General features: G+C 55.7%; 1 protein-coding gene across 1 annotated transcript in view; it reads right to left on the reverse strand.

The window, feature by feature from the left end:
• FGD2 (FYVE, RhoGEF and PH domain containing 2) overlaps window positions 1-14,846 on the reverse strand; it is a 45,563-nt gene that overhangs the window by 20,619 nt on the left and 10,098 nt on the right. The window contains exons 4-15 of the mRNA XM_006148670.3: window positions 13,702-13,782; window positions 12,989-13,137; window positions 11,490-11,646; window positions 11,149-11,287; window positions 9,266-9,324; window positions 9,002-9,148; window positions 8,303-8,395; window positions 4,703-4,782; window positions 4,593-4,623; window positions 4,093-4,185; window positions 3,397-3,528; window positions 3-89 (exon numbers count right to left, since the gene is read on the reverse strand). Coding sequence (XP_006148732.1) covers window positions 3-89; window positions 3,397-3,528; window positions 4,093-4,185; window positions 4,593-4,623; window positions 4,703-4,782; window positions 8,303-8,395; window positions 9,002-9,148; window positions 9,266-9,324; window positions 11,149-11,287; window positions 11,490-11,646; window positions 12,989-13,137; window positions 13,702-13,782 — 1,248 coding nt within the window. The remainder of the gene's footprint in view (window positions 1-2; window positions 90-3,396; window positions 3,529-4,092; window positions 4,186-4,592; window positions 4,624-4,702; window positions 4,783-8,302; window positions 8,396-9,001; window positions 9,149-9,265; window positions 9,325-11,148; window positions 11,288-11,489; window positions 11,647-12,988; window positions 13,138-13,701; window positions 13,783-14,846) is intronic.

Consider the following 14,846-nt stretch of genomic DNA (forward strand, 5'->3'; position numbering starts at 1 on the left):
AAGGTGTAGCAGTGGAAGCAGACGCGGTTGGGCCGGTTGTCGTCGTATTTCAGCGGAGCTCTGTAGTCGGAGCACCTGGCACACACCACCTGGGGAGGGGGGCCGGAGCGGCGGGGCCTGAGACCACGCCGCCCAGAGAGGACAGGCCCTTGCCCAGGGCGGCACAGCTAACAGACAAGGTGTGTCTTCCCCCGAGCTCCATGCAAAGTTTGCATTCCTCGCCCCCAGAGCAGCGCTCTTAACAGGAGAGGTTGGGCTGCTTGTGCCTTGCCAGGAAGACGGGCCATGGGACTCGGTGGTGGGGCCCAGCCCTGGCCCTCCCAGGGAAGCCCCCAAAAGGCTGGTGGAGACCAGGCAAAAGAGGCCCGAGAAGACTTGGACGGAAACGAGGAGCTGCAAGAACAGCTAAGGAGGAGACGCGGGTGTCAGGGAGTCCGGGCTGCAGGCTTGGAAGTGGGGGCGAGAGAAAGGCAGGGGGAGGAGGTCGCTCACAGGCAGGCGCTTTTCCGGGGCCTCGGTGCCCAGCAGGGTGTGTGGCCCGGCCTGCCCCGCCCTCATAGGATTCCTGTCTGGCAGGTGAGGGAGACAGAAACTGGGCACCCGAACCACCGAAAGGATGACTCACGACTCTCGCACGGAGGTACAGCGCACGGGCCGCCCTGACCCGGGAACAGGGCACCACACTCAGCCCGGGACTGCCCCGGGCTGCCCCTCCTCAGGAGGCCTGTGGTATCAGGTTGAGATATTTAAACTTTTCAATGTAATTAGATCTTTTTTTCCTCCTCCACTAATTTTTTATTTTGAAAATGTTCAAACTACAAATGGAAAGAACAGGGCCGGCAGGAGGTGAAGGTGCTGGAACCCATATGGCTGGGCAGTTCGAGTCCAGGACCTAGCGGCTGGGAACCATGCGAGGCCTGAGTGCACACGGGCCCAAAATCTTGAGAGGAAAATGGAGGGAGGAGAAAAGACAGCGGTGTGACCACCCCCCGTGGGAGGATGAGTTCTCACTTTCTCTCTCTCTGCCTCTCTCTGGTGAGCGCATGTGCCCTAAGAAAAAAACAAAAGGAAAACCCAGTACAGTGATACCCTGCTACCAAATTTACCAGTTAACATTTTTGCCATATTTGCATTCTCTCTGTGTGTATGTATTTTTTTTCTGAACCATTTGAGTATAAATTACCATCACATGACAGCTTCCCCTCGGTTATGTAGCTGGTATCTCCTAAGAACAAGGACATTGGGGCCAGCAGAGGGCGTAGCAGTTACGTTGCCAGATTCCCAAATGGCTGACAGTGGTTCGAGTCCTAGACCCGACTTGAAAATCACACTGGGCACGTGTGTGTGCATGCCCGAGATCCCAGGAGAATAGAGAAGGAGGGATTGTGGTGTGGCCATCCATCCTGGGGGGTGATTCCTCACTTTCCCTCTCACTGTCTGTCTCTCTGGTGAACACACGTGCTCTATAGCAGAAAAAAAATCTATGAGAAAAAAAAGAGAACAAAGGCATTCTTCAACCTAGCTGTAATTTTCACACCAATACAATATTATTATCTATATTTGACTCAAGATCGAATTTCTCCCGCGGTCCCCATAATGACCTACGTTTCTTCTCCCTGATTCGAAATCGGAGCAAGGATCATATGTTCCGTCTGGTCGTCGGAATATTTGATGTCTTCAGCCAGAGCAGTTTATAGCTTAAGTAGGCACAGGGGTGTTTGTTATTCTTTGTGCCTCTTTGCATTTCTCCATTATTTTGAATAAACTTTTAGGAACGACTTACGAGGTTGCAAGTGTGAGTTGAGTCAACTCTTAATCACAGGAGTGAGTCACCTAGAACAGTAGCTAGTTCCCAGATCCTTGCTATTTGGCTTTGGGATATAATTCATCATTTGCATCTCATGTAGGTGTGTCCTGAGCTTAGACATTTACTGTGTCTTGATTGCAACTTGACACATTTGAGGGACACCTCCCAGATTGGCCCCAACCCATCTAGCCAGACCGCTCCTGCCCCCTGGAGGTTATTAAAGACACAGCAGCAGAGGGCTCTGTGTTGGCCAGTGAATGACGGGTTATGATACCCACAGAGGACAGCTCGAGCGCAGCGGGTGGCGTGGAGGTTAAGGCACTGGACCCCACATGGCCAGCCGTGCAATCCAAGTTCCTGACCTGGTGGCTTGAAAAGCACATAGGGCACATGTGCACGTGTGCCCAAAATCCCAAAAGGAAACTGGAGAAGGAACTCTGGCGTGGCCATCCCCCCAGGTGGGGGATTTCTGTGAGTGCAGGTGTCCTATAGCAAAAAACTAAAAGTGAAAATAAATCAGAGCAAATCTGTGCCTTCCAACCAGCGTGGGCTGCTGAGGGGGAGAGGAGAAGACATGGTTCCTACCTCCGTCAGCTAGCGGCTCACTCTGCTGGCGGGCCCTGCCTTGGCGACGGGGCAGGGGAAGGAAGAGGAGTGGGAGCAGAGGGCTGGGAGAGAAGCTTCCATGCTGAACCCTCCCCAGCACCCTGACGGCAGGCACGCCACCCCACGGGGCAGGTGGGGGACCTGAGGCCTGAACAGGTGGGCAGTTAGCAAGCAGTCAGGGCCGGCGTGCTGAGGACTAGGGTAGCCCAGGCTGCTCAGGGGTGGTGGGCGGTGGGCACTAACAGGATGGGGCTGGTGAGGGTGTGGGTGTAAGGCCTGAGGGGGTCAAAGGGTTTGGGTGCCCCAGCCCAGACCTAAAGAACAGTTCCTGGTCCTGGGGACCTTGCAGGTGAATTAATAGGGTAGGTCTATGGGCCAAGGAAGTGGGGGGCTGTCCTGAACAAGTTATTTAACCCTCTGAGCCCCATTTCCCATCGGTAAAATGCCCCTGCTTCAGAGTGCACACCGTGAAGACCTGGCACAATCAGCCCTGATGCTGCTGAGCTGCCTTGGCTAAGGCCAGAGGGTTGGCCAGGAGGGAGAGAGCAGGGCCTGACCTGGGACGAGGAAGGCCTAGGTGGGGCAGGTGAAAGCCTAGGTGGGGCAGGTAGGCATCTAGGTGGAGTAGGCGAGGCCCAAGTAGAGCAGGTGAGGCCCAAGTAGAGCAGGTGAGGCCCAAGTAGAGCAGGTGAGGCCCAGGTGGGGCAGGTAAGGCCCAGGTGGGGCAGGTAAGGCCCAGATGGGACAGGTGGAGGCTCAGGTGAGACAGGTGGAGGCCAGGTGAGACAGGTGGAGGTTCAGGTGGGACAGGTAGAGGCCAAGTGGGACAGATGAAGCTCAGGTGGGATAGGTGGAAGCCAGGTGAGACAGGTAGAGGCCAGGTGGAACAGGTGGAGGTCGAGGTGGGACAGGTGAGGCCCAGATGGGCCAGAGGAGGCCTAAGTGGGCTAGGTGGAGGCAAGAGTGGCAGCAAGGATACTCACGTAGCCGCAGGCCCGGCAGTGGTGGCGACGGCGCGTCAGGGCGTTGAAGGGCTCCTGGCAGCGCATGCACATGGTCACCATCTTGTCCCGGACCCACTGTGGTGCCCGGAGGCCCAGCTCCTCAGTCTGCAGCTGTGGGCGGAGGGGAGTCAGGCAGGGGGTGCTCACTTCCCTGTGACAAGGGTTCTGTTGGGCTTCCTGATGTCCACGCGAAGCTGACTGAACTATAAAGACCTCATGATAGGGCAGTCACGATTCCTGTTCTACAGGTGGGGAAGCTGAGGCCCAGAGAAGTCAAGTGGCTCACCAAGTCACAGAGAACCAGAGTTCAGACCTCAAATCTCAGCTCAGGCCACCTTCTCCCTTGTCCTCACCGCATCCCCCTTTCTCAGGACTCGGGGACCTTCAAGCCCCTGACAGCGCCATGGCTGTGGCCAGAGTTACGTGCACCAGCCGTGAAAACCTCCCGGGACACTTGTGCACGGACGCTCCCCAGTGACATTCTTGCTAATGGGGCACTTTGGCACCGGGTCACTGAGGAGGGGGAGAAGGGCGGCAGATGAGGGGACTTCTCCAGATCTTCGTGTCATTCCTGGTGGTGGCGGGCCCTGCCTTCTGACCTGACCTGGGTGGAGCAGAGAAACGAGCCCTGTCTGGAGCAGGGGGCTCTAGGAGGGATGCAAAAGGCTCACTTACCTCCTGCTCCTGGGCGTCTCCCTCGGGTCCCTGGACCGCAGCCTTGAAGGTTTCATTCCGCTTCTCAATCTGGTCGATGGCTGCCTGGCAGGCCTGGGAAGAGGGAAGGTTGGGAGCGTGTGTGCGGGGGTGCCGGGCCTCGTTCCTCTGTCCATCCACCCAAGCACTCTCACACCATGGAAGCCACTGGGTGCCAGGAACGAGATTCTAAGCACACTTGGGCTGATTTAGGGAGGAGAAAGTATCAGCCCCGGATTGCAGATGTGAAAACTGAGGTTTTCAGAGAGGTTAAGTGACTTATTCCAGCCCACCCAGCTATGCAGTGGGGCAGCAAGATTCGAACCCAGGTCTGACTCCACACTACCACAGAGTACAAAGCAGCCGGGCACGCCAGGTGAGGGAGCAGACACACACATGCGTGCACGCGCACAGACACCCCCTCCCCCCTCAGCCTGAGCATGCTAGGGCCAGAGGACTAGGAGCCCTGGAGCATTCAGTACCTGCACCCAGGAAACCATCTCCTCCCGGGACCTGCTTGGGAAATGAACACAGGTGTTGAGGAGCACGGCCCCCAGCACCCGCCTGGCGTGACCCCGGCTCCCCTGCTTACCGGGCTTGCAGCTCCAGGGTGCGCTGCTTCCCGGACACCAGGAAGGAGTGGGGGAACTCGACGTCAGTCAGCTCCCGCACCTGCAGGGGCAGAGGGAGGGTGTTCGCTCAGACTTGCCACCCCCCAGGCATGGCACTGGGAGTGGAGCAGTGGACTGTGCCCGAGGGACAATTCAAATTTGTGGGCAGCACTGGGAAGCTTGCTCACCGCTTCTCGGATCCTGCAATGAGGCCTCACCCTAAGCACATGGGACCTTGAGCTCCGGTAATTTTTAAAAAATTTATTCTTATTATTAAAAATTGCTGTAGGGCACATGTGCTCACCAGAGAGGGAGAGAGAAAGTGAGAAAGCAAGCCGCCGGGTCCAGGACCTGAGACACGGTCAGTCACGTGGGAGTCCAGCACCTTAACCACCATGCCACCTGTGGGTACGCCTAGTATGTTTTTCAAACCTCCATGTTTGGGACTTGAACCACACCGTCAGCCATGTGGGATCCACCCACGTTCAGTATTTATTTAATTTTAATTTTATTTATTTATTTTCATTTGACCAGAGAGACAGAGAGAAAGCAAGCAGCAAGCCACCAGGTCCAGGACTCAAACTATGGCTGGCCATGTGGGAGTCTAGTACTTTAACCACCATCCACCTGCTGGTCCCCAAGAAGAGGTTTCTAATTATGGAATAGTATGGGGAAATCTGGCAAGATTCTGTGGCAGGTCACGGAGAGGGGAGAGAGAGAAGGGAGAAGTCGGTCCAGAAGTAGGAAAAATCCAATACTTCTGACACAAAAGGAGCTCCTGGCCTGAGAGTCCAGGCACCCCAGGGCATCCACACAGGGGCTTCCAGCTCCCAGTTAGGTTTGGAGAGTTCAGTTTCCCTCGCTCTCCTGCGCTTGCTTGCAACCACTCTCCCCAGGTCCTGGCCCTGCAGTGCCCTGCTAGTCCACGGGGTGCCTTTGTGTCCATTAGAAAAGGACAGCCTTCCTCAATACACTTTACTGACATCTGTCGGCAGGTCGGCATAATATCCGCAATTGTCGGAACAGGATGGTCGACTGCCCTCTGCTGGACAGTCCTCGCTGTGACTGCACGAGCTATGCCATTGTACCGCTGGGCAGATCTGCTGACCGCCGGAGGGGGCACCTTCTCCTACGCGGACGTTTGTGAAATGCACCATCCGCCCCGCCCTACGTGGAGACCCTAGGCGCGCACGTCAGCACCTCTTCCTTCTGGGCTGGAGGGCGACACGTTAAGACCACGTCAGACTTTGCGGAGCAGGGATGATGAAGCCAAGAGGTCAGAGGCCATTGGAAACTGCTGTGGTGACTGGAAGCCAGTCCTGCCTCCAACCCCCAAGGCAGAAGCTGCTTCCTGCACGGACACGGTGCTGGCGAACAGCTCTGCACCATGTCTCTGTATCTCTCTCTCTCTCTCTCTCTCTCTCCAGCAAGTGCATGCACCCTCTGGTAAAAACATCTGAAAATAAAATAATAATAATAAAACATATTCTGGGACTAGTAGGTGGCATGGTGGTTAAGGCCCTGGATCCCCAATAGCTCAGAGAGCAGTTCAAGTTCTGGACTCAGCAGCTTTAAAATCACACGGGGTGCCTGTGTGTGTGCCCAGAATCTCAAGAGGAGAATAGAAGAGAAAGGACCATGGCATGGGGGCGACGGCATGGCGATTATGTCAGAGACAGAGGTTCTAGACTCTGTCTCACCTGAGTCCCTAAGAGCTGGCCTGGTCACTCAAACTGCAATTGTTAAGCAAGTTGCTTAGCTTAGAAAAGTGGGTTTGGGATCAACAGTTAGCATAATGGCTATGTCACTAAACTCCCATGTAGTTGACTGCGGTTCAAGTCCCGGACCCGGTGGCTTAAATTTACGCTGGGCGTGTGTGCGTGTGCGTGCGTGCCCAAGATCCCAAGAAGAGAATGGAGGAGAAGGGATTACGGTGTGGCCATCCCCCTGGGGGATGATTTCTCGCTTTCTGTTTCTCTGTCTCTCTGTCTTTCTGGTGAGCACACGTGCCCTATAGCAAAAACCTCTCAAAAAAAAAAAAAGGTGGTTTTTAAAAAAAATTTTTTTAAAAATCACCAGTGGGTGCATATACTTGCTAGAGAGAGAGGCAGGGAAAGCACCACCTAATGGGGCATGGCCATGCCGCAATTCCTTCTCCTCTTCTCCATCCCAGCAGGACTGTGGGCAATGCACGCACACGTCTGGCATGATTTTCAAGCTGCAGGGATCCAGGTTTCTTTCTTCTTCTTCCTTTTTTTTTTTTTTTTTTTAATAGGGCATGTGCACTCACCAGAGACCAAGAAGGAAAGTGAGAAATTACCCCAGCCCCTGGAAGGATGGTCACATAACAATCCTTCTCCTCCATTCTTTTCTTGGGACTGTGGGCATGCACACACATGCACTCAGAGTGTTTTTCCAGCTGCTGGGTCCGGGACTCAAACCACAGACTCAGCCATGTGATCCAGCTGCTTTAACCTCCACATTCCCAGTTGGCCCCAGAATTATTTTTAAAACATTAATTAAAATATTCAGGAATCCAGCCCTGCAGTCTAGTGGGTACGGGAGCTGGATGGAACTGCATGCCTGCCACACAGGTAGAGGGGTGTGTGTGTGTGTGTGTGTGTGTGTGTGTGTGTATGTGTACACGCACATGCACGCATGCCCCAAATCCCAAAAGAATGGAGAAGTGGAGAAGGGATTGCAGTGTGACCACACCACTTTGGAGGGTGCTTTCTCTTTCTCTCTCTATCTCCCTCTGGTAAGCACACAGGCCCTTTGGCAATTAGAAAAAAAGCCTAGTCCCTCTGTCGTAGGGCTGTTATGAGGACATGACAGATGGTGCAGGGCCAGCTCGATCAATGGGCACTATTACGGATTGCTGTCCCTACGGCCACCTTTGGATGGGGACACACACAAGCCTACAGCTGACACTGCAGACCTTTCCTGCTCAAAATGTGGTCTGGGTACCCGTTACCAGAATCTTCGAGAGCTGCTTGGAAATGCAGGCTCTCTGGGGCCAGCAGGTGGCATAGTGGTTAAGGCACTGGCTTCCACATAGTCCACTGCAGTTTGAGTCCCAGACCCAGTGGCTTGAAACTCATACCAGGCGTGTGTACGTGCGCGCCCAAGATCTCCAGAGGAGAACAGAGGAGAGACTGCGGTGTGGCATCTGCCCTGGGGGGGGGTGATTTCCCACTGTCTGTCTCTCTCTGTCTCTCTGGCAAGTGCACCTGCCCTGTAGCAAAATCTCTCTAAAAAAAGAAATGCAGGTTCTCAGGCCCCACCCTGATCTCCCCACTCAGACCCTGGATCTAACAGGACGCTCAGGGAATGGTGCCCGCGTGGCAGTTTAGTTAAGCAGGGCTGCAGTTGGAAGGAGAGCAGACTGGGGCTGAGTAGGGTCAAGCACTGCCCTAGGAGTGGGCTGGACCTGTGGGGACCAGGCAAAGCCTGGGCGCAAGAGCTGGGAGCCCACACAGGCTACGTTCCCATCTCCGCAGTGCCCAGGACCTGCGTCCTCTCTCGCTGCCCCACTCAGTCCCACTCTCAGCGTGCAGCCTCCTGTGGTGGGGGCCCCTCACCTTCATCCCGGCCACGTCGATGCGCGTCCTCACCTGGAAGTGGGCGCCCACCTGGATGACCCTGGGCACGCAGTAGAGCAGCATGTTGTTGAACTGCAGGGGACAGGGCCGTGAGCGTGGGCAGTGGCGGGACAGGACCGGGGTCCGCAGGCTCCCAGAGTGTGTGCGGAGCATCCCCACGACCCCTCCCTCTCCCCACCCTGAGCCAGCTCACAGGACGTCATGGTGATGCGGAAGGAGCCATTTAGCTCCCAGCCCCACTAGGACAGTCACTGAAAGGTCACCCTACCTGGCCTTGAGGGACCACAGCAAATCTCAGAAGTCTATGAGGCCTTTTCACGGGGGCCCAGGGTGGTGGGAGCTTAGGAGAGACTGCTGGGCCCTCCCCCAGACCCAGGGCAGTTCTTGGTAGCTAACCCAGGTCCCTCCCGCTGTGCACTCTCCGGAGCAGGGTCAACACCCCAGGGCTGCAGCCAGACAGACCAGCACACCAGCTGCAGTGGAAAACCGCGGGTGGGAATCCCCGAGGCCTGGAGGCAGCTCGTGACCTTTCCAGTCATCAGCGCCAAAGCACAGGAGGACAGACAGGCAGGAGGTTTCCGGTGCCATGCCAGACAGAGGCCAGGCAGGCGGGACCTGGGCAGAGTGGCGGGGCACTCCCCTCCCCAGGGCGGCACGGCGCGCCCAGCACCCTCCTACCAAGAAGAGGTAGCGCTCCAAAGGGTCGCTGCGGCGGAAGGAGATCTTGAGGACCGGGCCCTCACGCAGCAGGGTGTTGGAGGGGTCCACTATGTCGTCCTCGAGGCCCAGGCGCTGGTACACCTCCCACAGGTCCTGCAGCCGCTCCTGGGACAGGGGTGCACCGTCAGCCGAGGCTGGCCGGGTTCCTTGTGGGGGAGGGCAGCAGTAGGGTCACAGCGTAATGTGGGGGAGAGGACAGGCCCCCAGGGCTCGGCTGGTCACCATCTCCTTGATGGCTGCGTTGGAGTGCTGCGCTGCGGAGAAGATCATGTCCAGGGCTTCTGGGAGGGAGCAGGGCCAGAGTCACTCCCTGAGCATCTGGGGCAGGGGGTTCTCAAAGCATAAGGAGGCTGCCTCAGTTCCTGCCAGGACACCCCAGGAGAGGCCCGCCTATGCGGCCAGCACACGGGATGTCTGGGTGGTGGGGGCTGTTTCCCACCAGGGTGGAAGTCCTGGGCACCGCTAAAATGCTCGCCAAAAGGTAAGACTTAGGCGTTTGGCTTCCCTGACTTTCACTGCTCCCTACACTAAGCCAGATTCAGAGACGGCTGTGGAAGGAGCACGGCTCTGGCATCACGTAGGCATAGGTTCAAATCCCAGCTCTGTTCTTTCCTGGCTACAAGACCTGGAGCAACCTCTCTGGGCATTCCAAGTCCTTGTCTGTTAAAAAAAATAAATAAAAATAAAAAAGGCTAACGGTGGGGCTGGCAGATGGTGTGGTGGTGAAGACGTTGGACTCCCCCATGGCCAACTGCGACTCAAGTTCCAGACCCAATGGCTTGAAAATGACACAGGGCACCTGTGCATGCATGCCTGAAATCCCAAGGGGAGAATGGAGGAGAGGGCCCTCCTCTCTGGGGGTGAGTTCTCACTTTCCCTCTCTGTCTTCTCTGCCTGTCTCTGACAAGTGCATATGCTCTATGGCAAAAACCTAAAAAAAAAGGCCGATGATGGGTCAGCCCCTGGTTAAGGTGGCCAGATCCCACACAGCTAACCACATGGTTCAAATCCTGGGTCTGATGACTTGAGAAACATGCCGGGTGCATGTGTGTGAGCCCCAAATCCCAAAGCAGGAAAAAAATAGAGGAGAGAGATTACACCATGACCATTCCCCATCCCCCCTTTACATTTTTTAAAAAATTGTTACAGTGGGGAGCCAGCAGTTAGCGTAATGGCTATGTCGCTGGACTCCCACATAGTCAACCGCGGTTCGCATCCCGGACCCGGTGGCTTAGAACTCACGCCAGGCGCGTGTGCGTGCGTGCCCAAGATCCCGAGAGGAGAATGGGGGAGAAAGGATTGCTGCGTGACCATCCCTCCTGGGGGGTGATTTCTTGCTTTCTGTCTCTCTGTCTCTCTCTGTCTGTCTGGAGAGCACACGTGCCCTATAGCAAAAAACCTCTCCGAAAAAAAAATTTTGTTACAGTGTATGTGTACGTGCCAGAGAGAGCGAGAGAGAGCGAGAGAGAGTGAGAGAGAGAGAGCGAGAGAGAGAGAGATGGAGAGAAGGAAAGCCGGGGGATAGCCACGCCTCACTCCCTTCTCTCCATTTTCCACTTAGGATTTGGGGCATGCACACCTACGTGCCCAGCATGTTTTTCTTTTCTTTCTTTTTGAAAAGGAATTATTTTATTTCATTTCATTTATTATCATCATAATTATTTGTTTAATTTGACTAGAGAGAGAGAGAGAGGAAAAGAGAAAGTAGGAAAACAAGCCTCCAGGTTTAGGACTCAAACCATGGTCAGCCATGTGAGAATCCACCACCTCAACCACCATGCCACCTGCTGACCCCATTAGAAAGCAAGCCACCAGGTCTGAGACTTGAACCATGGTCAGCCATGTGGGAGTCTAGCACCCTAAACCACCACACCACCTGCTGGTGCCATTAGAAAGCAGGCCACCAGTCCAGGACTTGAACTGCGCTGCTGGCAATGTGGGATCCAGCTGCCTTAACCATCATGCCACAGTTACTGGGATGGCTAGAGCCCACGAAGTGCCAGTGTTGAAGAACGATGGTCGTGACCGTTTTAGCAGGTGCTCAGTAAGTAGGTGGGAGTGGCTCGTCCTGCCCCCCAGCCCTCTGGGTCCCCGGGGGTCCTCACTCTGGGCATCGGCTCGGTCTGGGGCCTGGGCAGGCAGCTTCTGGACGTATTCCTTGAGCAGCAGCTCATAGCGCGGGATTCTCTGCACGGGTTCCAGCATGTGGTGCTGCAGGGTCAGGCTGCCCGAGGCCTCGCTGCTCTTGGGGAGGGATGGGGAAGCGATGGGGGAGGGTGAGGGGGTGGTGCCGGTCAGGCTGCTCCGAGGGCCAGGGTGGGGGGCACAGAGTGTGGGATGCTGAGGCCTGTGGAAGCAGCTGAGTCCGGGAGATGCCCACGGTCACTCGGGGGAAACTGAATCAGAGCACGCCGTGGGTGGCCGTGCAGACTCGTCCCCCACTCACCTGGATGCGGGTGATAACCTCCTGGAAGGGTGGGGACTTGTCCATCCAGGTGGCCAGGAGCTCGGCAGCTCGCTCGAAGTTCTTGACATACTCGCTGTACATCTTCAGGAACGGGGCCAGCTTCTGGATCACATCGCCAATGCGGGGCGTGGCCGTCCTGCAGGAGGGGCACCCAGGGATGGCCCTAAGCCAGTGGCTGTTTCTCTTGACTCCAGGCAGGGCCAGGTTAGGCCAGGCTCCCTGAACACCCCAAACAGTCTTTCCTCTGCTCTCTAGATGCCCGCATGGGGCTGGAGTGATGCCATCCTCACCCCACCTTAGACTGAGAGTCTCCTAAGGCGGATGCTGTTTCTATTTTGTCTTGTTTTTAGTTTTTGCCACAGATCACATGCGCTCGCCAGAGAGAGGGAAAGTGAGAAATCACCCCATTGGGGATGGTCATGCCACAGTCCCTTCTCCTCTTGGGGTTTTGGGCATGCACGCCTATGCGCCTGGTGTTAGTTTCAAGCCACCAGATCCAGGACTTGAACTGCGATTGGCCATGTGGGAATACAGCACCTTAACCACTATGCCATCTGCTGCTGGCTCCTCAACGTAATTCTTTTTTTTTAAGAGTTTTTTGCAGGACCAGTAGTTGGCATAATGGCTTTGTCACTGGACTCCCAGGTAGTTGACCACAGTTCAAGTCCCGGACTTGGTGGCTTAAACTCACACCGGGTGCATGTGCGTGCGTGCTCAAGAATGGAAGAGAAGGGGTTGCAGCATGGCCATCCTCCCTGGGAGGTGATTTCTCACTTTCTGTCTCTGTCTCTGTCTTTCTGGCGAGCGCACACACGCTATAGCAAAAAATCTCTCAAAAAAAAAAACAAAAAAAAAAAAAAAAAAAAAGAAAAACACATCATGACTTTTCCGACAACCTGATAAAGATGGAGCCCTGCATACCCATCACTGGGTTAAACACCTACCCACATCCTTTTTTGCCAAAGAATTTTAAAGAACATCCCAGACATGACAGCATTTCTGTGGCAAGAGGTTAAGCCAAGTAATTGTTTTAGCGGTCATCTCTGAACAAAGAGGGCTTCTAGAATAACCACGAGGCCATTACCACACGGTGGGCCAATGTCAAGACCGAGAGAGGCAGGTGTTGCCCAGGCTAGGCGTGCAGGGAGCCCTCAGCTGGGACTGTTTCCAGGGCCTCCTAAGTCACTCAGCCTGGCAGACCTGCTGCATCCTCTGCCCCGGACACACTCTCACACGGTCACACACATGTACCGCCCGAATGCACACACGTACACAGGTGCACATTTGCATGCACACGTTCACACACTCATGTACACCCACACATGCACACACGCCTCTCAGGTCTCGTCTGTCTAGCCCCTGGCTGGGCAGGCTGACCTATTCAGAGGGGGAGACTGCAGAGCCACAGGGCAAAGGCCCAGGGCTAATGAGCTGAACCAGGGCGGCAGCCGGGGCCTTGGGGCTCCTGGGAACCTCACCAGTGGTCCAGGCGCTGCTGCAGCTCTGGCAGGAAGAACTGTGCGTGGAACTGGTAGATGGAGGAGATGTTGGAGAAGATGAGCTTGACCACGTCCTCGGGGAAGGCCTTGCTGCTGCGGGCCTCCTTCAGCAGCTCCTGGAAGAACACCTGCAGCCGCCACCATCACCTGGTCACTCACTGTCACCGCACACTTGCCACACACCCACCCAGGAGGGTGGGGCCTCTCCAGCTTCCTGCAGGCTTTCGCCTCCTTAATCTCCTGCCATCCTCACAAGAGCTCCAGGAAGGGGGTGGGGCGTGTGTTCTGGCCATTTTGCAGATGGACAAACGAACTCCTGGACACACGGGGACTCGGCCAAAGGCTGAGTGCTAGAACGGGCCTATCCTGGGTCTGTCGTGGACTCAGACCTCACAGCTAACGCCCCCTGTGCTGACACTCAGTGATCTAACCCTCCAGCTGAGGGCGCCTTGGGGTGGGGTGGCAGAGAGGATGCGCGGGCCCTGAGAGAACTGACCGGTCTGTCCTCTGCTCTATGTGGGGCTGGCCAAGCAACAAGGGTGGAATCACCAGGAAACCCTGACTGGTACCCCAACTCCAGCCCAGGGTTAAAGGGTTAAAGCCCCCTGGAGTCAAGCACAGGAGACCTAATTCCCAGGTGGGGTGGGGACGCCTGGTGCTGGGCTGGGGACGGGGCACGTCCTGGCACTGGCCTGGTCCAGCAGGTGGAGGCGTGCCACGTAAGCCTGCTCCGTCTCCAGCAGCTCCTGAACAATCCGCTTCTCTCCAGGCTCCTGCAGGGGGTGTGGGGAGACAGGGAGAAGGGAGGGACGGCTTAGGTCTCCTCTATTGGGACCTTGGTTCCGTCTCCTAAAACAGCCCAGTGGAGCCCCCTCTCAACAGCCACACCTTCCCACAGAGCAGTGGGCCGGCTCTGGCATGGCTTCCACAGACGACAGGCGGGGCGAGGCCCGGCAGCTTCTCTCAGGGACTGTGAACTGCCACATCAAGAGGTCTGGCTGCCCTGATGTCCAGACCCCATGGAGGGTCTGGCAGAGAGAGCTGTCCAGAGGAGCCCTGCCTTCCATCTGCCCCCTCCTGCGACCAGTCGAGCTGAGCTATCCGGGGCCTCCCAGCCTCAGCCACCATGTGACTGAGCCGGTGAGAGACCTGCTTGGTCTGAATCCCCCGGCTGCCACTTCATATGTTGAAGCTCTCACTCGCCATGTAATTGCATTCAGCAATCAGATCTTTAAGGAGGCGACTGAGGTCACCAACAGATGGCGTAATGGTTACGTCGCTGGACTCCCACATAGTCAACTGCGGTTCGAGTCCTGGACGTAGTGGCTTAAAACTCACACTGGGTGTGTGTGTGTGCGTGCCCAAAATCCTAAGAGGAGAGTGGAGTCGAAGGGATTGCGACGTGACCGTCACCCACAGGGGTGATTTCTCGCTCTCTTTCTACCTCTGTCTCTCCAGCAAGTGCATGTGCCCTGTAGCAAAAATCTCTCTCTCTAAAAAAAAAAAAAATGTGAAGTGAGATCATAAGGTCCTATCCCTAAGCTGGTAGGACTGGTGTTCTTGTAAGAAGAGGAAGTGACCAGGGCTGGCAGGTGGAGTGGTGGTTAAGGGCGCTGGACTCCCACATGACCGACCGCGGTTTGAGTCCTGGACGTGGTGACTTGCTTTCTCACTTTCCCTCTCTCTCTTTCACTCGCTCGCTCTGTCCTTCTCTGGTCAAATAAAAATAAAAATAAATAAATAAATAAAGTTAAATAAAGTAATTCTTTAAAAAAAGAAAAAGAGGACAAGACAGCAGGGACGTATGTCCACAGAGGAAAGGCCACGTGAAGCAAGA

The sequence above is a fragment of the Tupaia chinensis genome, unplaced genomic scaffold, assembly GCF_000334495.1.
Source record: "Tupaia chinensis unplaced genomic scaffold, TupChi_1.0 Scaffold000238_1, whole genome shotgun sequence".
Lineage (NCBI taxonomy): Eukaryota > Metazoa > Chordata > Mammalia > Scandentia > Tupaiidae > Tupaia > Tupaia belangeri.